Here is a 22,564-nt window from a genome sequence, read left to right as displayed (position 1 = left end):
ACCGGGGCCAGGGATTGGAATCGGGACACCGGGGACAGGGACCGGGGCCAGGGATTGGGATCGGGACACCGGGGACAGGGACCGGGACCAGGGATTGGAATCGGGACACCGGGGACAGGAACCAGGGATTGGAATCGGGACACCGGGGACCGGGACCGGGACCGGGGCCAGGGATTGGAATCGGGACACCGGAGACAGGGACCGGGACCGGGGCCAGGGATCGGGATACCGGGGACAGGGACCGGGGACCGGGGCCAGGGCCAGGGCCCAGGGATTGGAATCGGGACACCGGGGACCGGGACCGGGGATTGGAATCGGGACAGGGACATGGGCTGGGATAGGGATGGGATCGGGCCCGGCACACCGCAGGCTCCAGCCGGGATGCTCGGCCAGTGGCCGGACCGGACACCGGCACCAGGGACCGGACACTGGGACCGAGCCCGTGCAGGCTGCGGCCGGACCCTGAGCCCGCGGCTGGGTCACAACCGGACACACGGGGGGCACACGGGGGTCACGGGGAGCAGCCCCGGGAGACACACGGGGGTCACGGGGCTCTCCGGGGGTCACGGGGCTCTCCGCACACGTGGCCCCACGGGCACGGCCCCGCACGGGCGGCCCCACGGACAGGGACACCCCCCGGGACAAGAAAATGGCCAGGAAAGGATCGGGGTCCCCCCCGTGTCACCCACCGGGATCGGGGTCCCCCTGTGCCATTTGGGGTCCCCCCGTGTCACCCACCGGGATCGGGGTCCCTGTGCCCTCGGGGTCCCCCCTGTGCCCTCGGGTACCCCCCGTGTCACCCCCACCGGGATCGGGGTCCCCCTGTGCCCTCGGGGTACCCCCCGTGTCACCCACCGGGATCAGGGTCCCCCTGTGCCATTTGGGGTCCCCCCGTGTCACCCACCGGGATCGGGGTCCCCCTGTGCCATTTGGGGTCCCCCCGTGTCACCCACCGGGATCGGGGTCCCCCTGTGCCTTTGGGGTCCCCCCGTGTCACCCACCCGGATCGGTGTCCCCTGGGTGCCATTTGGGGTCCCCCTGTGCCCTCGGGGTACCCCCCGTGTCACCCCCACCGGGATCGGGGTCCCCCTGTGCCATTTGGGGTCCCCCCCCGTCACCCACCCGGATCGGGGTCCCCCTGTGCCATTTGGGGTCCCCTCCATGTCACCCCCACCGGGATCGGGGTCCCCCTGTGCCATCGGGGTCCCCCCTGTGCCATTTGGGGTCCCCCTGTGCCATTTGGGGGTCCCCCCGTGTCACCCACCGGGATCGGGGTCCCCTGGGTGCATCAGATCGGGGTCCCCCTGTGCCATTTGGGGTCCCCCCTGTGCCTTTGGGGTCCCCCCCGTGTCACCCACCGGGATCGGGGTCCCCCTGTGCCCTCGGGGTCCCCCCGCAAGTGCGGGATCAGGGACCCCTCCCCTGGGTGTCCCATTGGGGGTCCCCACCCCCCACAGGTGTCACACCGGGGGTCCCCCCCCCACGTGTGCATCATTGGGGACCCCCCCCCCTTTTTTTGAGACCCCGGGGTCCCCCCTTAAGTGTCACCCCCCTCCCCCCACCCCCCACGACCCCCCACTCTCAGCGGATCCCCAAATCCCCACCCCTGGGGTCACCCCGTGCCGGGAACGGCGAGCGACCACCCCCAAATCCCCTCCCCGATCTTGGGGAGGGGGTCCCCCATATCTTTCCGCCTCACCCCTCCCCCCGAGGGCAGCACCGGAGCGTGTGACCGGGGTGGCCCCACGTGGGAGGGGGTGCGGCCCTCGCGCCCCCCTTTTTTTGGGGTGGGATCATGCAAATGAGAGCGCCCCTTTTTGTGGCACCGTCCCCGTCCCCAGCGCCTCTACCCCGGCGGTGCCCGAGCGTGGGGGGAGACGGCGCGGGGACCATGAGGGGGTTCGGGGCCATCGCGGTTTTGGGGACACTCCTGGTCCTGGCTGCGGCTCAACGGCGTGAGTGGGGTTTTTTTTTTTTTGGGGGGGGGGGGCGGAGGGGGTGCCCAGAGCGCTGCACGGGACCCTTTTGGGGGTTGTGGGGTGCGGAGCCCTTGGCTCGCCTGGAAGCCAAATCCTGCACCCCGATAATTCCCCCTCGGGGGTGGCTGTGGGGTCCCCGTCCTTGGCTGCGGGGTGTGGGGGAGGCTCCGGGAGTGGGGAGGGATGGGGGGGTCCCCATCGCTCTGGAAATGGGGGACGCACGTGGGGGGACCCCGTTTTTAGGAGTGGGGGGGACGCGGCAGCCCCGTGGGGGGGGGGGGGGGGGGGGGACGGGAGGGACTTGGGAGTGAGGGGACGGGGGGACCCTTCGGACCCCTGAAAATGGGGGACACGGGGGGGTCCTGGCAGCGTCCTGAGAGTGGGGGACAGGGGGGGTCCTTCGGACCCCTGAAAATGAGGGGACAGGGGGGGTCTGGCAGACCCCGGAAAATGGGGGGACACGGGGGGACCCTTCAGACCCCTGAAAATGGGGGGACAGGGGGGACCTGGCAGACCCCTGAGAATGGGGGGACGGGGGGGTCCTGGCAGTGTCCTGAGAGTGAGGGACAGGGGGGACCCTTCGGACCCCTGAAAATGGGGGGACACGGGGGGTCCTGGCAGCGTCCTGAGAGTGGGGAGCAGGGGGGACCCTTCGGACCCCTGAAAATGGGGGGGACACGGGGGGACCCTTCGGACCCCTGAAAATGGGGGGACACGGGGGGTCCTGGCAGCGTCCTGAGAGTGACGGGGACACGGGGGGGTCCTGGCAGACCCCTGAAAATGGGGGGGACAGGGGGGGACCCTTCAGACCCCTGAAAATGGGGGGACACGGGGGGACCCTTCAGACCCCTGAAAATGGGGGGACAGGGGGGTCCTGGCAGCGTCCTGAGAGTGGGGGACAGGGGGGACCTGGCAGACCCCTGAAAATGGGGGGACAGGGGGGGACCCTTCAGACCCCTGAGAATGGGGGGACAGGGGGGGTCCTGGCAGTGTCCTGAGAGTGACGGGGACACGGGGGGACCTGGCAGACCCCTGAAAATGGGGACACGGGGGGGTCCTGGCAGCGTCCTGAGAGTGGGGGACACGGGGGGGTCCTGGCAGTGTCCTGAGAGTGACGGGGACAGGGGGGACCATTCGGACCCCTGAAAATGGGGGGACAGGGAGGACCTGAGAGACCCCTGACAATGAGGAGACATGGGGGGACATTACAGAGCCCTAAAAGTGGGGGGCAGCCCCCCGGGAGTGGGGACACTGGGGGGACCTGGCAGCCCCCCCGGGAGTGCGGACACGGGGGGACTTTGCAGCCCCCCGACCCTGAGGGGACCTGGCAGCCCCCCGGGAGTGGGGACACGGGGGGTGCCCGCCCCGTCCCATCCCGGCCCGGCCGGGGCCGGCTCAGCTGAGCGTCACATGAAAGGGCTTTGGGGCGCCATGTGATGGCTTTGCCCGCGCGTGGCTTGGCCCGAGCTCCGTCACGAGGCTCCCGGGGGTCCCCCCACGGTCCCCCCAGGGTCCCCACGCTCGTGGGGGGACGCGGTTGGACAGCCCAGGGGTGGGGGGCTGGAGGAGGCCTGGCAGAGGGGGACATGGGGGGACACTTCAGTCCCGTGTGAGGAGGGGACGTGGGGGGATGTGACAGACCCCGGAGAGTGGGGGGGACACGGGGGACATGGGGGGACACGGGGGACACGGGCGGATGTGACAGACCCCGGAGAGGGGGGACACGGGGGGAGGTGACAGACCCCGGAGAGTGGGGGGGACACGGGGGACACGGGGGGACACGGGGGACACGGGGGGACCTGACAGACCCCGGAGAGTGGGGGGGACACGGGGGACATGGGGGGACACGGGGGACATGAGGGGACCTGACAGACCCCTGAGAATGGGGGATATGGGGGACAAGGGGGGACCTGACAGACCCCGGAGAGGGGGGACACGGGGGACACGGGGGGACACGGGGGACACGGGGGGATGTGACAGACCCCGGAGAGGGGGGACATGGGGGACATGGGGGGACACGGGGGGATGTGACAGACCCCGGAGAGTGGGGGGGACACGGGGGACATGGGGGGACACGGGGGACACGGGGGGATGTGACAGACCCCGGAGAGGGGGGACATGGGGGGAGGTGACAGACCCCGGAGAGAGGGGACACGGGGGACACGGGGGGACACGGGGGACACGGGGGGATGTGACAGACCCCGGAGAGTGGGGGGGACACGGGGGGACCTGACAGAGCCCAGAGAGTGCGGCACATTGGGGACCCTTCACCCCCTGACAGTGGCGCACGGGGGGCGGGGGGTCCCTGTGCCTGGTCCCGCAGGAGCCGCTGGCCGGAGCCGTGGCCGGAGCCGGGCGTGGAGCGGGCGGCCGGCGCAGTTCCGCGCGTGGGACACGGGGCTCTACCGGCCCTGGCAGGAGGCGACCAGCGACTGCTGGCGAGGTGGGTGCCAGGCGGGGGGCATGGTGGGCCACCAGAGGGGTCCGACCATGTCCCTGAACCCCCCCGACCTTGTCCCCGAGCAGGTGGGGATGTCACCTTCGACATCAGCAACGACGCTCCCACCATGGCGGGCGCCCAGGCCACGTTCTCCATCGCCCTGCGCTTCCCGGGCAACCAGACGGTGCTGCCCGATGGCCGCGTGGTCTGGAGCCAGAACTGCACCGTCAATGGTCAGCGCGTCCCCTGAACCCCCCAAAAAACCCCGCCGGGGACCCCTCGGCCGCACCCCTGACCCTCCGTGTCCCCACAGGCACCCGTGTGACACAAGGGGAGCCGGTGTTCCCGGAGCAGCCGGATGCCACCGGAGCCTTTCCCGACGGGCAGCCGCTGCCCAGGGACAAGCGCGGGAAGTTCGTCTATGTCTGGTGGACGTGGGGTGAGGATGGCAGAGGTTTACCCAAAAAAGGGGTTGGGGTGTCCCCCGTGGTGGCACCGACCCTGCTGTGGTGGCACTGGCCCCGCTGTGGTGGCACTGGCCCCACCGTGGTGGCACTGACCCTGCTGTGGTGGCACTGACCCCACTGTGGTGGCACCGACCCTGCTGTGGTGGTGGCACTGACCCCGCTGTGGTGGCACCGACCCTGCTGTGGTGGTGGCACTGACCCCGCTGTGGTGGCACTGGCCCCGCTGTGGTGGCACTGACCCCGCTGTGGTGGTGGCACTGACCCCGCTGTGGTGGCACTGGCCCCACTGTGGTGGCACTGACCTCACTGTGGTGGTGGCACTGGCCCCGCTGTGGTGGTAGCACTGACCTCACTGTGGTGGTGGCACTGGCCCCACTGTGGTGGCACTGACCCTGCTGTGGTGGCACTGACCCCGCTGTGGTGGTGGCACTGACCCCACTGTGGTGGCACTAATGCTGTGGTGGCACTGACCGTGCTGTGGTGGCACTGATCCTGGCACTGATCCTGGCACTGACCCCAGGGCGGTACTGGCAGGTGGTGTCCGGGGTGTCCCCATGGTGGCACTGACCCTGGCACTGACCCTGGCACTGACCCCACTGTCCCCAGGGCGGTACTGGCAGGTGGTGGACGGGGCAGCGTCGCAGCTCACGGTGGGCACGGCCGGGGTGCCCCTCGGCTCCTACACCATGGAGGTGGCCGTGTACCACTACCGGGGCCGCCAGAAGTTCATCCCCATCGGCCACGCCAGCACCCAGTTCAGCATCACCGGTGGGTGCTGGGGGGCACGGGGTGGGGCGGTGGGTTTTGGGGTGGGGGCTGCTGGGCCTGCAGGTGACAGTGGGGTTTGGGGGCTGTAGGTGACAGTGGGTGCTGGGCCTGCAGGTGACAGTGGGGTTTGGGGGCTGTAGGTGACAGTGGCTGCTGGGCCTGCAGGTGACAGTGGGGTTTGGGGGCTGTAGGTGACAGTGGCTGCTGGGCCTGCAGGTGACAGTGGGGTTTGGGGGCTGCAGGTGACACTGGGTGCAGGTGACACTGGGGGCTGCAGGTGACAGGGTGGGTGGTGACAGACCGGTGGGTGCTGGGGCTGCAGGTGACACTGGCTTTTGGAGCTCTAGGTGACACTGGGTGCAGGTGACACTGGGTGCAGGTGGTGCTGGGTGCTGGCACTGCAGGTGACAGGGTGGGTGATGACAGACCAGTGGGTGCTGGGGGCTGCAGGTGACACTGGGTTTTGGGGTTGCAGGTGACACTGGGTGCAGGTGACACTGGGTGCAGGTGACACTGGGTGCTGGGGGCTGCAGGTGACACTGGGTGCAGGTGACACTGGGTGCAGGTGACACTGGGGGCTGCAGGTGACAGGCTGGGTGCTGACAGACCGGTGGGTGCTGGGGGCTGCAGGTGACACTGGGTGCAGGTGACACTGGGTGGAGGTGACACTGGGTGGAGGTGACAGGGTGGGTGGTGACAGACCGGTGGGTGCTGGGGGCTGCAGGTGACACTGGGTGCAGGTGACACTGGGTGCTGGGGCTGCAGGTGACACTGGGTGCAGGTGACACTGGGGGCTGCAGGTGACAGGCTGGGTGCTGACAGACCGGTGGGTGCTGGGGGCTGCAGGTGACACTGGGTGCAGGTGACACTGGGTGGAGGTGACAGGGTGGGTGGTGACAGACCGGTGGGTGCTGGGGGCTGCAGGTGACACTGGGTGCAGGTGACACTGGGTGCAGGTGACAGGGTGGGTGGTGACAGACCGGTGGGTGCTGGGGCTGCAGGTGACACTGGGTGCAGGTGACACTGGGTGGAGGTGACAGGGTGGGTGGTGACAGACCGGTGGGTGCTGGGGGCTGCAGGTGACACTGGGTGCAGGTGACACTGGGTGCTGGGGCTGCAGGTGACACTCGGTGCAGGTGACACTGGGTGGAGGTGACAGGGTGGGTGGTGACAGACCGGTGGGTGCTGGGGGTTGCAGGTGACACTGGGTGCAGGTGACACTGGGTGCAGGTGACAGGCTGGGTGCTGACAGACCGGTGGGTGTCTCCCCGTCCCCTCCGCGTCCCCGCAGACCAGGTGCCGTTCGCCGTGGACGTGTCGCAGCTGCAGGACGCGGTGACCGGCGACGGCCGCTTCGTGCGGAACCGCGCCGTGGCCTTCAGGGTGCGGCTGCACGACCCGAGCCGCTACCTGCGCGACGCCGACGTGTCCTACTCGTGGGACTTTGGCGACCAGAGCGGCACCCTCATCACGCGCAGCGCCACCGTCACCCACACCTACCTGGACACCGGCTCCTTCTCGGCGCGCCTGGTGCTCCAGGCCTCCATCCCCCTCAGCCCCTGCGGCCCCAGCACGGCCCCGTCACCCTCCGGGGGTCCCACGGCCACCCAGCCCGCGGCCACCACCGCCGCCGGGGCGCAGAGCACGGTGGTGGTGACCAGCACGGGTAAGGGAAGGGAGGGCGGGGGTGGCCCCAGCATCGCCTCGTGGGTGTGGCCGCGGTGTCACCCCCACCCTGGGGGGGGGTGTGGCCGGTGTCCCCTGCACCCCACAGAGCCACCCGCCCCATGGGGTGTGTCCCCAGTGTCCCCTTCATCCCACAGAGCCACTCGTCCCATGGGGTGTGTCCCCAGTGTCCCCTTCACCCCACAGAGCCACTCGTCCCATGGGGTGTGTCCCCAGTGTCCCCCCTGTGCCCCAGTGTCCCCCCTGTGCCCCAGTGTCCCCTCACCCCATGGGGTGTGTCCCCAGTGTCCCCTACACCCCACAGAGCCACCCGCCCCATGGGGTGTGTCCCCAGTGTCCCCTGCACCCCACAGAGCCACTCGTCCCATGGGGTGTGTCCCCAGTGTCCCCCCTGTGCCCCAGTGTCCCCTCACCCCATGGGGTGTGTCCCCAGTGTCCCCTGCACCCCACAGAGCCACTCGTCCCATGGGGTGTGTCCCCCCCTGCCCCAGAGTGTCCCCTCACCCCATGGGGTGTGTCCCCAGTGTCCCCTTCATCCCACAGAGCCACTCGTCCCATGGGGTGTGTCCCCAGTGTCCCCTGCACCCCACAGAGCCACCCGTCCCATGGGGTGTGTCCCCAGTGTCCCCTGCACCCCACAGAGCCACTCGTCCCATGGGGTGTGTCCCCAGTGTCCCCTGCACCCCACAGAGCCACTCGTCCCATGGGGTGTGTCCCCAGTGTCCCCTACACCCCACAGAGCCACTCGTCCCATGGGGTGTGTCCCCAGTGTCCCCTACACCCCACAGAGCCACTCGTCCCATGGGGTGTGTCCCCAGTGTCCCCTACACCCCACAGAGCCACTCGTCCCATGGGGTGTGTCCCCAGTGTCCCCCCTGTGCCCCAGTGTCCCCTCACCCCATGGGGTGTGTCCCCAGTGTCCCCTACACCCCACAGAGCCACCCGCCCCATGGGGTGTGTCCCCAGTGTCCCCCCTGTGCCCCAGAGTGTCCCCTCACCCCATGGGGTGTGTCCCCAATGTCCCCCCTGCCCCAGAGTGTCCCCTCACCCCATGGGGTGTGTCCCCAGTGTCCCCTACACCCCACAGAGCCACCCGCCCCATGGGGTGTGTCCCCAGTGTCCCCCTGTGCCCCAGTGTCCCCTCACCCCACAGTGTGTGTCCCCAGTGTCCCCCCTGCCCCAGAGTGTCCCCTCACCCCGTGGGGTGTGTCCTCAGTGTCCCATAACGGGGGTGACCCCAGCCCGGACCCTGAGGTGTCCCGGGGTGTCCCATAGCGGGGGTGACCCCAACCCCTCTTTTCCCGCAGCCCCCGAAGAGCCCGCGGAGCCCACGGGGGGGTCGGCGGCGGAGCCCTCGGCCGCCGCTGTCACCGATCCCGCTGTCCCCGATCCCGCTGTCCCCGATCCCGCTGTCACCGCCGCCACCGATCCCTCTGTCCCCGCTGTCACCGAGCTCTCGGTCGCCTCCGCCACCGACCCCGCCCTCGCTGCCAGCACCGCGGCGAGTGGCACCGGCGCCGCTGTCGCCTCCTCCGTGTCGCCCGCTGTCGCCACCGCAGCCGGGGGGGACACCTCGGTCACCGCGGAGGGGTCAGCGGCTGCAGGTGGGTGCTGCCCCGGGGCGGGAGAGGGGACACACGGCGGGGGTGTCCCCAAGGGCTCGGTGTCCCCAAGGGCTCGGTGTCCCCTTGTCCTTGCCCAGCGTCTTCCGCGTGTGTCCTGCAGATGCGGCGACAGACGGAGGGACGGGTGATGCCACAGCTGAAGCGGCCACAGCTGGACCTGCCACTGATGCCACAGCTGGAGCGGCCACAGCTGGACCTGCCACTGATGCCACAGCTGCAGCCGTGCTTGGCATCACGGTGGGTGCCACCATAGAAGCCACGGTGGGTGCCACCATAGAAGCCACCGCGGGAGCCACCGCGGGAGCCACGGCTGTGTCCCTGGCCGCTGCCACAGCTGGAAACACCCCCGGCGCCACAGCTGCATCAGCCACAGCTGCATCAGCCACAGCTGGAACCACGGCCCAGCCCCTGGCACTGGTCAAGCGCCAAGCCCCGGCCGAGAACTTCCCCGGCTGCGTCCTGTACCGCTACGGCACCTTCGCCACCCAGCTGGACATCGTCCGTGAGTCCCGGCGGGTCCGGCCTGGCGGGGGGGAGGTCCGAGGGGTCCGGCCAGGGGTGTCCGAGCCCGCTGACCCCTTCCGTGCCACCCCGCAGAGGGCATCGAGAGCGTGGCCATCGTGCAGGTGGCGCCGCAGGCCAGCGGCAGCAGCGTGGAGCTGACGGTGACGTGCGAGGGCAGGTGAGTGGCGACCGCGGCGACGGGGACGGCGACATCCGGGCGGGTCGCCGGCGCTGACGGCCGTGCCCGCAGCCTGCCCGAGGAGGTGTGCACGGTGGTGGCGGACGCCGAGTGTCGCACGGTGGAGGCGGAGCTGTGCTCGCCGGTGTCGCCGGCGCCCGGCTGCGAGCTCGTGCTGCGCCAGGACTTCAACCGCTCCGGCCTCTTCTGCCTCAACGTGTCCCTGGCCAACGGCAACGGGCTGGCCGTGGCCACCACCCGCGTGGCCGTGGGAGGTGCGACACGGGGACAGGGGCTGGGGAGGGTCCCCTGGGTGGGGTTGGGTTGTTTTTGTTTGGGGGAGGTGACAGGGACAGGGGGACAGGGGCTCGGGAGGGTTCCCCGGGTGGGGCTGGGCTGTCCCTGTTCTGTCGGAGGTCACCGGGACAAGGTGGGACAGGGTCCGGGGAGGGTCCCCAAGGTCCCCTGGGTGTCCCCTGGGTGGGGCTGAGCTGTCCCTGTCCGGGGGAGGTGACCGGGACAAGCTGGGACAGGGTCCGGGGAGGGTCCCCAAGGTCCCCTGGGTGTCCCCTGGGTGGGGCTGGGCTGTCCCTGTCCGGGGGAGGTGACCGGGACAAGCTGGGACAGGGTCCGGGGAGGGTCCCCAAGGTCCCCCGGGTGGGGCTGAGCTGTTCCTGTCCTGTCGGAGGTGACCGGGACAAGCTGGGACAGGGTCCGGGGGATGTCCCCAAGGTCCCCTGGGTGTCCCCCGGGTGGGACTGAACTGTCCCTGTCCCGTCGGAGGTGACCGGGACAAGGTGGGGCAGAATCCGGGGGATGTCCCCAAGGTCCCCTGAGTGGGGCTGGGCTGTTCCCATCCGGGGGAGGTGACCGGGACAAGGTGGGACAGGGTCCGGGGGATGTCCTGGGTGTCCCCCGGGTGGGGCTGGGCTGTCCCTGTCCCGCCGGAGGTCACCGGGACAAGGTGGGATAGGGTCCGGGGGATGTCCCCAAGGTCCTGGGTGTCCCCTGGGTGGGGCTGAGCTGTGCCTGTCCCGTCGGAGGTTACCGGGACAAGCTGGGACAGGGTCCGGGGGATGTCCCCAAGGTCCCCTGGGTGTCCCCTGGGTGGGGCTGAGCTGTCCCTGTCCCCAGGAGCCGCTCCGGCCACCAGCTGGACCACGCTGTTCGTGGGGCTCGTGCTGGTGGCGGCCGCCCTGGGCATGGCCGCGTGCACCTACAGGTGAGGGGACAGCGGGGACACCGCGGGGACACCGGGGGGGGGACACCGGGGGGGGACACCGCGGGGACACTCTGAGTGGGGTTGGGGGGACTCTGTGTGCTGGGGGGACACGGGGGGACACGTTATGGGGTGGGAGGACACTGTGGGGAGGGAGGGGGACATCAGGGACACTCCCTATGGGGTGGGGGTCACTCCCTATGGGGTGGGAGTCACTCCCTATGGGGTGGGAGGGCTCTATGGGGTGGGGGACACTCCCTATGGGGTGGGAGTCACTCTCTATGGGGTGGGGGGGCTCTACTCTATGGGATTGGGGGAGGGGATCAGGAACACTCGCTATGGGGTGGGGAGGCTCTCTGGGGTGGGGGACACTCCCTATGGGGTGGGGGTCTCTATGGGGGTGGGGGTCACTCCCTATGGGGTCGGGGCTCTCTATGGGGTGGGGGTCACTCCCTATGGGTGGGGGTCTCTATGGGGTGGGGGTCACTCCCTATGGGGTCGGGGCTCTCTATGGGGTGGGGGACACTCCCTATGGGGTGGGGGTCTCTATGGGGTGGGTTCACTCCCTATGGGGTGGGGGTCTCTATGGGGTGGGGGTCACTCGCTATGGGGTGGGGGGTCACTCCCTATGGGGTGGGGGGTCTCTATGGGGTGGGGGTCACTCGCTATGGGGTGGCGCTGCCCCCCCTCCCAGTGCCCCCCGCCCCTTTTCCCCCCCAGGCGAGTGAAGTACTCGGCGCTGTCCCCCCGCGCCCCCCCGGGCCCGGCCCTGGCTGTCCCCAAATGTCGCCGTGCGGCGGCTCCTGCAGCGGGCCCTGGGGGGGGCCCCGAGCGCCGAGAGCCGCCCCCTCCTCCGCGGCCACTCCGTGTAGGGACCCCCGCCCCAAAAACAGCCCCCGACCCCCCCCCCCCCCCCCCCGGCCTGGCCCGAGCCCTCAGGACCCCCCCCCGGGATGGGGGGAGGGGACACGCGGGGGGGCCTCGGGGTCACCGAGGTGAATTAAAGGCTCAGAAACGGCCGAGGGTCCGTGTCCGTGTGGGGGGAATGGGGGAAAAAGGGGGAAAAAGGGGGGGAAAAAGGGGGGAAATGAGGAAAAATGGGGGGAAATGGGTGGAAAAAGGGGGGGTGAAATGGGGGGGAATGGGGAAAAAAGGGGAAAAAAGGGAAAAAAAGGGGGGAAATGAGGAAAAAATGGGGGGAAATGGGTGGAAAAAGGGGGGGGAATAGGGGAAATGAGGAAAAAATGGGGGGAAGGGGGGGGAAAGGGGGAAATGGGGAAAAAAGGGGGAAAAAAAAGGGGGAAAAAGGGGGGAAAAGGGGTGGGAAATGAGGAAAAATGGGGGAAAAGGGGAAAAACGGGGGGGAAGGGGGAAAAATGTGGGGGGATGGGAGAAATGGGGAAAAAAGGGGAAAAAAAGGGGGGAAGGGGTGGAAAAAGGGGGGGAATGGAGAAATGAGGAAAAATGGAGGAAAAGGGGAAAAACGTGGGGGAAGGGGGAAAAATGGGGGGGGAATGGGGGGGAAATGGGGAAAACGGGAAAAAAAGGGGGGGAAAAGGGGTGGAAAAAGGGGGGAAAATGGGGGGCAAATGGGGAAAAAAGGGGGGAAGAAAGGGGGGGAATGGGGGAAAAAAGGGGGGGGAATAGGGGAAATGAGGAAAAATGGGGGAAAAGGGGGAAAAACGGGGGGGAAATGGGGAAAAATGAGGGGAATGGGGGGGAATGGGGAAAAAGGGGGAAAAAAGGGGGAAAAAGGGGGGAAATGAGGAAAAATGGGGGGAAAGGGGGAGAAAGGGGGGGAAAATGGGGGGAAATGGGGAAAAAGGGGAGAAGAAAGGGGGAGAAATGGAGAAAAAAGGGGAAAAAAGGTGAAAAAAAAGGGGGGAATGGGGGAAATGAGGAAAAATGGGGGAAAAGGGGAAAAAAGGGGGGGAATGGGAAATAAGGGGGGAAATGGGGAAAAATGGGGAAAAAAAGGGGGGAAATGCGGGAAAAGGGGGAAAGGGGGGGAAAAAGGGGAGAAATGGGGAAAAAAGCGGGAAAAAGCGGGGAAAATGGGGGCAAATGGGGGGGAAAAGGGGCAAAAATGGGGGAAAAGGGGGAAAAAGAGGGGAAAATGGGGGGGAAATGGGGCAAAAAGGGGGGGAAATGGGGGAAATGGGGGGGAAATGGGGAAAAATGGGGAAAAAGGGGAAAAAGGGGAGGGGGAATGGGGAAAAATGGGGGGGGAAGGGAGAAAAAAGGGGGAAAATGGGGAAAAAACGGGAAAAGGGGGGGGAAGGGGGGAAAAAAGGGGAAAAAAGGGGGGAATTGGGGTCGTTTGGGGGTCTGGGGGGGTCTGGGGGGGTCCCAAGAGGGGATTGGGGGTGTCTGGGAGGGTTTTGGGGGGGTCCAGGGAGGGCCTGGGGAGGTTTTGGGGGGTCTTGGGGTGTCCGGGGGGGTGTGAGGGGAGTCCTGGGGGGGTTTTGGGGGGATTTTGGGGGGTCCTGGGGGGTTTTGGGGGATCTGGAAGGATCCGAGGGAGTTTTGGGGGGGTTTTATTTGGGGGTGGGGGGGTTGGGGGTGTCCGAGGGAATTTTGGGGGGGGGGGGGGGGATTTGGGGGGATTTTCGGGGGTCGTGGTGGGGATTGGGGGTCTGGGGGGGATCCTGGAGGGATCCTGGGGGTGTTTGGGGCTTTTTCGGGGGGGGTTTGGGGTTTTTTTGGGTTTTTTTTGGGGTCACAACCCACGCCTGTTTCCCACATTTATTTTCATGAAAGGCACTTCAAATTTGGGGGGCGGGGGGAATAAATAGAAGCGGGGGGGGGGGGCTTCTCGCACCCCACCTCACCCCCAGCTCGGGCAACCAGAGGGGGAAAATGAGGAAAAAAGGGGGAAAAATGAGGGGAAAAAAGGGGAAAAGTGAGGGGAAAAAAGGGGAAAAATGAGGGGGAAAAAGGGAAAAAATGGGGAAAAAAGGGGAAAAATGAGGGGGAAAAAGGGAAAAAATGGGGAAAAAAGGAGGAATTGGGGTCGGTTTGTGCCCCCCCGGCCGGGCCCGGTTCAGGGGGGCCCCCCCGGCCCCCTCAGGGATCGGGGGGGGCTCTTCTTGATCCCAAAAAAGCCCCCGGAGCGGGAGGGGGGGGCCATGAGCATCGGGACGCGGTTCCAGTGCGTGATCCGGATCTGAATGGGGAGGGGGCTCGGAGGGGGGTCCGGGGGGGGGTTAGAGGGGTCTGAGGGGGTCCTGGAGGGGATTTGGGGATCCTGGGGAGGGGTTGTGGGGTTTGGGGGGGGTTTGGGGAGTTTTGGGGAGGTTTTGGGCGTCTGAGGGTGTCCGAGGGGGGGGATTTCGGGGGGTCCTTGGAAGGTTTTGGAGGGTCTGGGGGGATTCTGGGAGGTTTGGGGGTCTTGGGGGGGTCCCGAGGGTCTGGGGGGGGTGCCGGGGGTCTCGGGGGGTGTTTTGGGGGAGGTTTTGGACGTCTGAGGGTGTCCGAGGGGGGAGATTTAGGGGGGTCCTTGGAAGGTTTTGGAGGGTCTGGGGGGATTCTGGGGAGGTTTTGGGGGTCTTGGGGGGTCTCGGGGGTTTTTGGGGGTCTTGGGGGGGGATTGGGGGGTTTTGGGGGGGTTTTGGGGAGGTTTTGGGGGTCTTGGGGGGGTCCCGGGGGTCTCGGGGGGTGTTTTGGGGAGGTTTTGGACGTCTGGGGGTGTCCGAGGGGGGGGATTTCGGGGGGTCCTTGGAAGGTTTTGGAGGGTCTGGGGGGATTCTGGGGAGGTTTTGGGGGTCTTGGGGGGGTCCCGAGGGTCTGGGGGGGGTTGCCGGGGGTCTTGGGGGTGTTTTGGGGGGGGTTTTGGGGGTCTGAGGGTGTCTGAGGGGGGGGATTTAGGGGGGTCCTTGGAAGGTTTTGGAGGGTCTGGGGGGATTCTGGGGAGGTTTTGGGGGTCTTGGGGGGGTTTTGGGGGGGGTTTTGGGGAGGTTTTGGGGGTCTGGGGGGGGTCTCGGGGGGTCCCTGGGGGGGTCCCGTACCGTGCAGGGCGGCTGCATCCAGGGCTCGCCGTCCACCTGCATCGGGAGGGGCTTCGAGGTCCTGCGAAGACCCCCGGGCTCAGCGGCCTTGGGGACCCCCCCTCACCCAGGAACCGCCCCCCCCCCCCCCCCCGAGACCCCCTGGGAACCCCCCCAACCCCCCTGGGATCTTCGGGACCCCCCCCAGGACCCCCCCAGGACCCGGTGTCACCTCCGGGTGACGTCGCTTGTGGCCACCAGCCGTGGCCTGGGGACCCCCCAGGACCCCCCCAAACCCCCAGATCCCTCTGGGACCCCCCAGATCCCCCCCCAGGACTCCCCAGATCCCTCTGGGACCCCCTTGGGACCCTCCAGGACCCCCCAGATCCCTCTGGGACCCCCTTGGGAGCCCCTAAGACCCCTCCAGGGACCACCCAGACCCCCCCAGACCCCCCCAGGACCCCCCAGATCCCTCTGGGACCCCCTTGGGACCCCCTAAGACCCCCCCCAGGGACCCCCCAGACCCCCCAGGACCCCCCCAGGACCCCCCCAGATCCCACTGGGACCTCCTTGGGACCCCCTAAGACCCCTCCAGGGACCACCCAGACCCCCCCCGGACCCCCCCAGGGACCCCCCAGATCCCTCTGGGACCCCCTTGGGACCCCCTAAGACCCCCCCAGGGACCCCCCGGACACCCCCAGGCCCCCCAGGGACCCGCCAGGAGCCCGGTGTCACCTGATGGTGACATCGGCGCCCGCTGCCAGCCGTGTGCCCGCGCTCTTGAGCCCGGTGTAGATCTGTCCCAGCTCCAGGACCCCCTCCAGCCCCACCAGCTCCAGGCGCCCGTCCCCCAAATCTGGGGGGTACCGGCGTCACCGCGCTGGCACTGCCCCCACGGCATCGCCAGCCCCGTAGTGTCTCCGTCCCTGTCCCCCAGTCCCTGTCCCCATCCCCGTCCCTGTCCCCAATCCCTGTCCCTGTCCCCAATCCCTGTCCCCATCCCCGTCCCTGTCCCCAATCCCTGTCCCTGTCCCCAATCCCTGTCCCCATCCCTGTCCCTGTCCCCAATCCCTGTCCCTGTCCCCAATCCCTGTCCCCATCCCTGTCCCTGTCCCCGTCCCTGTCCCTGTCCCCAATCCCTGTCCCCATCCCTGTCCCCCGTTCCCATGGTGTCCCCTGTCCCCATCCCTGTGGTGTCCCTGTCCCATCCCTGTCCCTGTCCCCCGTTCCCATGGTGTCCCTGTCCCCATCCCTGTCCCCATCCCCATGGAGACCCCTCAGTGTCCCCATCCCTGCGGTGTCCCTGTCCCCATCCCCGTCCCCAAGGTGTCCCCGTCCCCCTCCCTGTCCCCCTCCCTGTCCCCATCCCTGTCCCCGCTGTCACCCACCCTGCACGCAGCTCTTGAGGCTCTCGGGGTCGGTGACGCTGGGTGCCAGCCCCGCCCCTGTCGCTGTCGCTGTCGCTGTCGCTGTCGCTGTCGCTGCCGCTGTCGCTGCCACTGTCGCTGTCGCTGTCGCTGCCGCCTGTCCCCCAGCCGCGTGTCCCCCCACAGGTTGGAGCCCCCGTGGGCGCTGGGGATGTTCAGCACCGCCAGCCCCTCCAGGGACCCCCGCAGCTCCAGGGGGGGTCCCGCCCACCTGGGGGGGGGCACGGCACTTGGGGACACCCCTGGATTGGGGACATCCCCGGGGTTGGGGACACCCCCAGAGCTTGGGGACACCCCCAGGGCTTAGGGATACCCCTGGGTTGGGGACAACCCTGGATTGGGGACATCCTCGGGGTTGGGGACACTCCCAGGGTTGGGGACATCCCCCTGGGTTGGGGACACCCCTGGTTGGGGACACCCCTGGGTTGGGGACACCCCTGGCTTGGGGACACCCCCGGGGTTGGGGACACCCCTGGGTTGGGGACACCCCCAAGGTTTAGGGACACCCCGGGCTTGGGGACATCCCTGGGCTGGGGACACACCGGGGTTGGGGACATCCCCCTGGGTTGGGGAGACCCGTGGGTTGGGGACACTCCCAGGGTTGGGGACACCCCAGGGTTGGGGACACCCCTGGGGTTGGGGACACCCCCAGGGCTTTGGGGGACACCCCAGGGCTTTGGGGACACCCCTGGGTTGGGGACACCCCTGGGTGGGGACACCCCCAGGGCTTGGGGACACCCCCAAGGTTTAGGGACACCCCGGGCTTGGGGACACCCGTGGGTTGGGGACACCCCCTGGGGTTGGGGACACCCCTGGGTTGGGGACATCCTGAGGTTGGGGACACCCCTGAGGTTGGGGACACCCCCCGGGGTTGGGGACACCCCCAGGGCTTGGGGACGCCCCTGGATTGGGACATCCTGGGGTTGGGGACACCCCTGAGGTTGGGGACATCCTGGGGTTGGGGACATCCCTGGGTTGGGGACACCCCCCGGGCTTGGGGACGCCCCTGGATTGGGGACATCCTGGGGTTGGGGACATCCCTGGGTTGGGGACATCCTGGGGTTGGGGACATCCCTGGGTTGGGGACACCCCCAGGGCTTGGGGACACCCCTGGGTTGGGGACACCTCGGGGTTGGGGACACTCCCAGGGCTTAGGGACACCTCCAGGGCTTAGGGACACCCCTGGCTTGGGGACACCCCTGGCTTGGGGACATCCTGGGGTTGGGGACACCCCCAGGGCTTGGGGACACCCCCAAGGTTTAGGGACACTCCCGGGCTTCGGGACACCCGTGGGTGGGGACACCCCGGGGTTGGGGACACTCCCAGGGCTTGGGGACACCCCCGGGGTTGGGGACACCCCGAGGTTGGGGACACCCCCGCACCTCCACGCTCAGGTTGTCCCCGAGCCGGCGGCAGGTGGCGAAAATGGGGGACTCGGAGGTGGCGAATTCCAGGTACCAGAGCTTGTTCTTCATCCTGGGGACACCGGGGATGGGGACATGGGGACAGGGGGACAGGGATGGGGACAGGGATGGGGACAGGGATGGGGACACGGGGACAGGGATGGGGACAACATGGGGACAGGATTGGGGCCACCACCGTGCCAGTGCCACCCCTGTCCCCATCCCATCCCATCCCATCCCATCCCATCCCATCCCATCCCATCCCATCCCATCCCATCCCCATCCCCATCCCATCCCATCCCATCCCACCCCATCCCCATCCCCATCCCATCCCATCCCATCCCATCCCATCCCATCCCACCCATCCCCATCCCATCCCATCCCATCCCATCCCCATCCCATCCCACCCATCCCCATCCCATCCCACCATCCCATCCCATCCCATCCCCCATCCCCATCCCCATCCCCATCCCATCCCATCCCCATCCCACCCATCCCATCCCCATCCACCCATCCCCATCCCCATCCCATCCCATCCCCCACCCCATCCCATCCCCATCCCCATCCCCAACCCCACCCATCCCCACCCAACCCCATCCCCATCCCATCCCCATCCCATCCCATCCCATCCACCATCCCATCCATCCCCATCCCAATCCCATCCCATCCCATCCCATCCCATCCCATCCATCCCCATCCCCATCCCATCCCACCATCCCATCCCACCCATCCCATCCCATCCCATCCCATCCCATCCCATCCCCATCCCCATCCCCATCCCATCCCATCCCATCCCATCCCATCCCATCCCATCCCATCCCATCCCATCCATCCCCATCCCCATCCCCATCCCCCCATCCCCATCCCATCCCCATCCCACCCATCCCCATCCCATCCCCATCCCCATCCCCATCCCCATCCCACCCATCCCCATCCCATCCCATCCCATCCCATCCCACCATCCCATCCCATCCCATCCCATCCCCATCCCATCCCATCCCCATCCCATCCCATCCCATCCCCATCCATCCCCCCATCCCATCCCATCCATCCCAATCCATCCCATCCCATCCCATCCCATCCCATCCCATCCCCACCCATCCATCCCCATCCCATCCCATCCCCATCCCATCCCATCCCATCCATCCCATCCCATCCCCATCCACCCATCCCATCCCATCCCATCCCATCCCATCCCATCCCCATCCCATCCCATCCCATCCCATCCCCATCCCATCCCCACCCATCCCCCATCCCCATCCCATCCCCATCCCATCCCCATCCCCACCCATCCCATCCCATCCCCATCCCATCCCATCCCATCCCATCCCCATCCCCATCCCATCCCATCCCATCCCATCCCCATCCCCATCCCATCCCCACCCCATCCCCATCCCATCCCCAACCCATCCACCCATCCCATCCCATCCCCATCCCCATCCCCATCCCATCCCATCCCATCCCATCCCATCCCATCCCCATCCCATCCCAACCCATCCCATCCCATCCCATCCCCATCCCATCCCATCCCCATCCCCATCCCATCCATCCCACCCCATCCCCATCCCATCCCCATCCCCCATCCCATCCCCATCCCCATCCCCATCCACCCATCCCCATCCCATCCCCATCCCATCCCCATCCCCATCCCCATCCCCATCCCCATCCCCATCCCCACCCATCCCCATCCCATCCCATCCCTCCCATCCCCATCCCCATCCCCATCCCATCCCATCCCCATCCCCACCCATCCCCATCCCACCATCCCCATCCCCATCCCATCCCATCCCATCCCCATCCCATCCCATCCCATCCCCATCCCCATCCCCATCCCATCCCCATCCCATCCCCATCCATCCCATCCCATCCCATCCCATCCCATCCCATCCCATCCCCATCCCCATCCACCATCCCATCCCATCCCATCCCCATCCCATCCCCATCCCATCCATCCCATCCCATCCCATCCCCATCCCATCCCATCCCATCCCCATCCCATCCCATCCCATCCCATCCCCCATCCCATCCCATCCCACCCATCCCCATCCCATCCCCATCCCCATCCCCATCCCCATCCCATCCCCATCCCATCCCATCCCCATCCCATCCCATCCCATCCCCATCCCCATCCCATCCCATCCCCATCCCATCCCCATCCCCCATCCCCATCCCCCATCCCCATCCCATCCCCCACCCCATCCCCCCATCCCCATCCCCATCCCCACCCCATCCCACCCATCCATCCCCATCCCATCCCCATCCCCATCCCCATCCCACCCATCCCATCCCCATCCCCCACCCCCATCCCATCCCATCCCATCCACCCAACCCACCCATCCCATCCCATCCCACCCCACCCATCCCCATCCCCACCCCCATCCCATCCCCATCCCACCCCATCCCATCCCATCCCACCCATCCCATCCCATCCCACCACCCCACCCCATCCCACCCCACCATCCCATCCCACCCCACCCATCCCCACCCATCCCATCCCATCCCATCCCACCCCATCCCCATCCCCATCCCATCCCATCCCATCCCATCCCATCCATCCCATCCCCATCCCATCCCCAACCCATCCCATCCATCCCATCCCCATCCCATCCCCATCCCATCCCCATCCCATCCCATCCCCCATCCCATCCCATCCATCCCCATCCCATCCCATCCCCATCCCACCCATCCCATCCCATCCCATCCCATCCCCACCCATCCCCATCCCATCCCCATCCCATCCCATCCCCATCCCATGCCCATCCCATCCCCATCCCATCCCAACCCATCCCCCATCCCCATCCCATCCCATCCCATCCCACCCATCCCATCCCCATCCCACCCATCCATCCCATCCCATCCCATCCCACCATCCCACCCCATCCCATCCCCATCCCATCCCATCCCATCCATCCCCATCCCATCCCATCCCCATCCCATCCCCATCCCATCCCATCCCATCCCACCCATCCCCATCCCCATCCCCATCCCCATCCCATCCCATCCCCATCCCATCCCATCCCATCCCATCCCATCCCCATCCCAACCCATCCCCATCCCCATCCCCATCCCCATCCCCTCCCCACCCCATCCCATCCCCACCCATCCCCAACCCATCCCATCCCATCCCCCATCCATCCCCATCCCATCCCCACCATCCCATCCCATCCCATCCCCATCCCATCCCAATCCCATCCCCATCCCATCCCATCCATCCCATCCCATCCCATCCTCCCATCCCATCCCATCCCATCCCATCCCATCCCCATCCCATCCCCATCCCATCCCATCCCTCCATCCCATCCCATCCCCATCCCCATCCCATCCCCATCCCATCCCATCCCATCCCATCCCATCCCATCCCCATCCCATCCCATCCCATCCCTCCCATCCCATCCCATCCCATCCCATCCCATCCCATCCCATCCCATCCCATCCCCATCCATCCCATCCCCATCCCATCCCATCCCATCCCCATCCCATCCCCATCCCATCCCATCCATCCCATCCCATCCCATCCCATCCCATCCCATCCCATCCCATCCCATCCCATCCCATCCCATCCCCATCCCATCCCCATCCCATCCCATCCCATCCCCATCCCATCCCATCCCATCCCCATCCCATCCCATCCCATCCCATCCCATCCATCCATCCCCATCCCATCCCATCCCATCCCATCCCATCCATCCCCATCCCATCCCAATCCATCCCCATCCCATCCCATCCATCCCATCCCATCCCATCCCATCCCATCCCCATCCCATCCCCATCCCATCCCATCCCATCCCATCCCATCCCATCCCAATCCATCCCCATCCCCATCCCATCCCCATCCCATCCCATCCCCATCCCCATCCCATCCCATCCCATCCCATCCCATCCCATCCCATCCCACATCCCATCCCATCCCCATCCCATCCCATCCCATCCCATCCCCAATCCATCCCATCCCATCCATCCCATCCCATCCCATCCCATCCCATCCCATCCCATCCCATCCATCCCCATCCCATCCCATCCACCAATCCCATCCCATCCCATCCCCATCCCATCCCCCATCCCATCCCCATCCCATCCCATCCCCATCCCATCCCATCCATCCCCATCCCATCCCATCCATCCCATCCCATCCCATCCCATCCATCCCATCCCATCCCATCCCATCATCCCATCCATCCCATCACCAATCCCATCCCCACCATCCAACCATCCCATCCCATCCATCCATCCCATCCCATCCCCTCCCCATCCATCCCATCCCATCCCATCCCATCCCATCCCATCCCATCCCATCCCATCCCATCCCATCCCATCCCATCCCCATCCCATCCCATCCCATCCCATCCCATCCCATCCCATCCCATCCCATCCCATTCCCATCCCATTCCCATCCCATCCCATCCCATCCCATCCCATCCCATCCCCATCCCAATCCCATCCCTCCATCCCATCCCCATCCCATCCCATCCCATCCCATCCCATCCCATCCCATCCCATCCCATCCGCCCATCCCATCCCATCCCATCAATCCCATCCCATCCCATCCCATCCCATCCCAATCCATCCCCATCCCATCCCATCCCATCCCATCCCATCCCATCCCATCCCATCCCATCCCATCCCATCCCATACCATCCCATCCCATCCCATCCCCACCTGCTGTTGAACTTCCCCGGGTGCTTCTCCCTCATGACGTGGAACCGGTGGGCGATGGAGGCGTCCTGGGGGGACATTGGGGACACGCTGGGGACATCGGGGACATTGGGGACATTGGGGACACATCAGGGATATTGGGGGACACACTGGGGACATGGGGGACATTGGGGACATTGGGGACATTGGGGACACGTTGGGGACATTGGGGACATCAAGGGACATTGGG

General features: G+C 67.2%; 2 protein-coding genes across 2 annotated transcripts; one reads left to right on the top strand and one right to left on the bottom strand.

Annotated features, from left to right (window-relative positions):
* Positions 1-1,848: 1,848 nt before the first annotated feature.
* Positions 1,849-11,885, top strand: PMEL (premelanosome protein). The gene is given in 13 exon segments (XM_048293394.1): positions 1,849-1,955; positions 4,303-4,422; positions 4,506-4,652; positions 4,733-4,858; positions 5,493-5,654; positions 6,946-7,320; positions 8,648-8,944; positions 9,066-9,467; positions 9,563-9,647; positions 9,720-9,922; positions 10,782-10,869; positions 11,587-11,622; positions 11,624-11,885. Coding segments are annotated over 13 exon segments (2,220 nt in total). The 5' UTR covers positions 1,849-1,891; the 3' UTR covers positions 11,739-11,885.
* A 1,913-nt stretch (positions 11,886-13,798) lies between these two features.
* Positions 13,799-22,460, bottom strand: LOC125320959 (diacylglycerol kinase alpha-like). The gene is made up of 6 exons (XM_048293393.1): positions 22,339-22,460; positions 17,662-17,755; positions 16,241-16,490; positions 15,588-15,708; positions 14,874-14,934; positions 13,799-14,032 (listed from the first exon to the last, which is right to left on the bottom strand). The coding sequence occupies exons 1-6, from the start codon at positions 22,413-22,415 to the stop codon at positions 13,910-13,912; spliced, it is 726 nt and encodes a 241-aa protein (XP_048149350.1). The 5' UTR covers positions 22,416-22,460; the 3' UTR covers positions 13,799-13,909.
* Positions 22,461-22,564: the final 104 nt, after the last annotated feature.

Source organism: Corvus hawaiiensis, unplaced genomic scaffold (genome assembly GCF_020740725.1).
Source record: "Corvus hawaiiensis isolate bCorHaw1 unplaced genomic scaffold, bCorHaw1.pri.cur scaffold_322_ctg1, whole genome shotgun sequence".
NCBI lineage: Eukaryota > Metazoa > Chordata > Aves > Passeriformes > Corvidae > Corvus > Corvus hawaiiensis.
The sequence above is the reverse complement of the archived record's forward strand: the minus strand, read 5'-3'. Positions and strand labels throughout refer to the sequence as shown.

Excerpts from the sequence above, each read along its gene's own strand:
- LOC125320959 (XM_048293393.1), bottom strand. The coding sequence starts at position 22,415 with ATGTCCCCCCAGGACGCCTCCATCGCCCACCGGTTCCACGTCATGAGG. Across the intron at positions 17,756-22,338 it reads CCGGGGAAGTTCAACAGCAG|GATGAAGAACAAGCTCTGGT; the intron begins GTGGGGATGGGA and ends CGGTGTCCCCAG. Across the intron at positions 16,491-17,661 it reads GGGACAACCTGAGCGTGGAG|GTGGGCGGGACCCCCCCTGG; the intron begins GTGCGGGGGTGT and ends GCCCCCCCCCAG.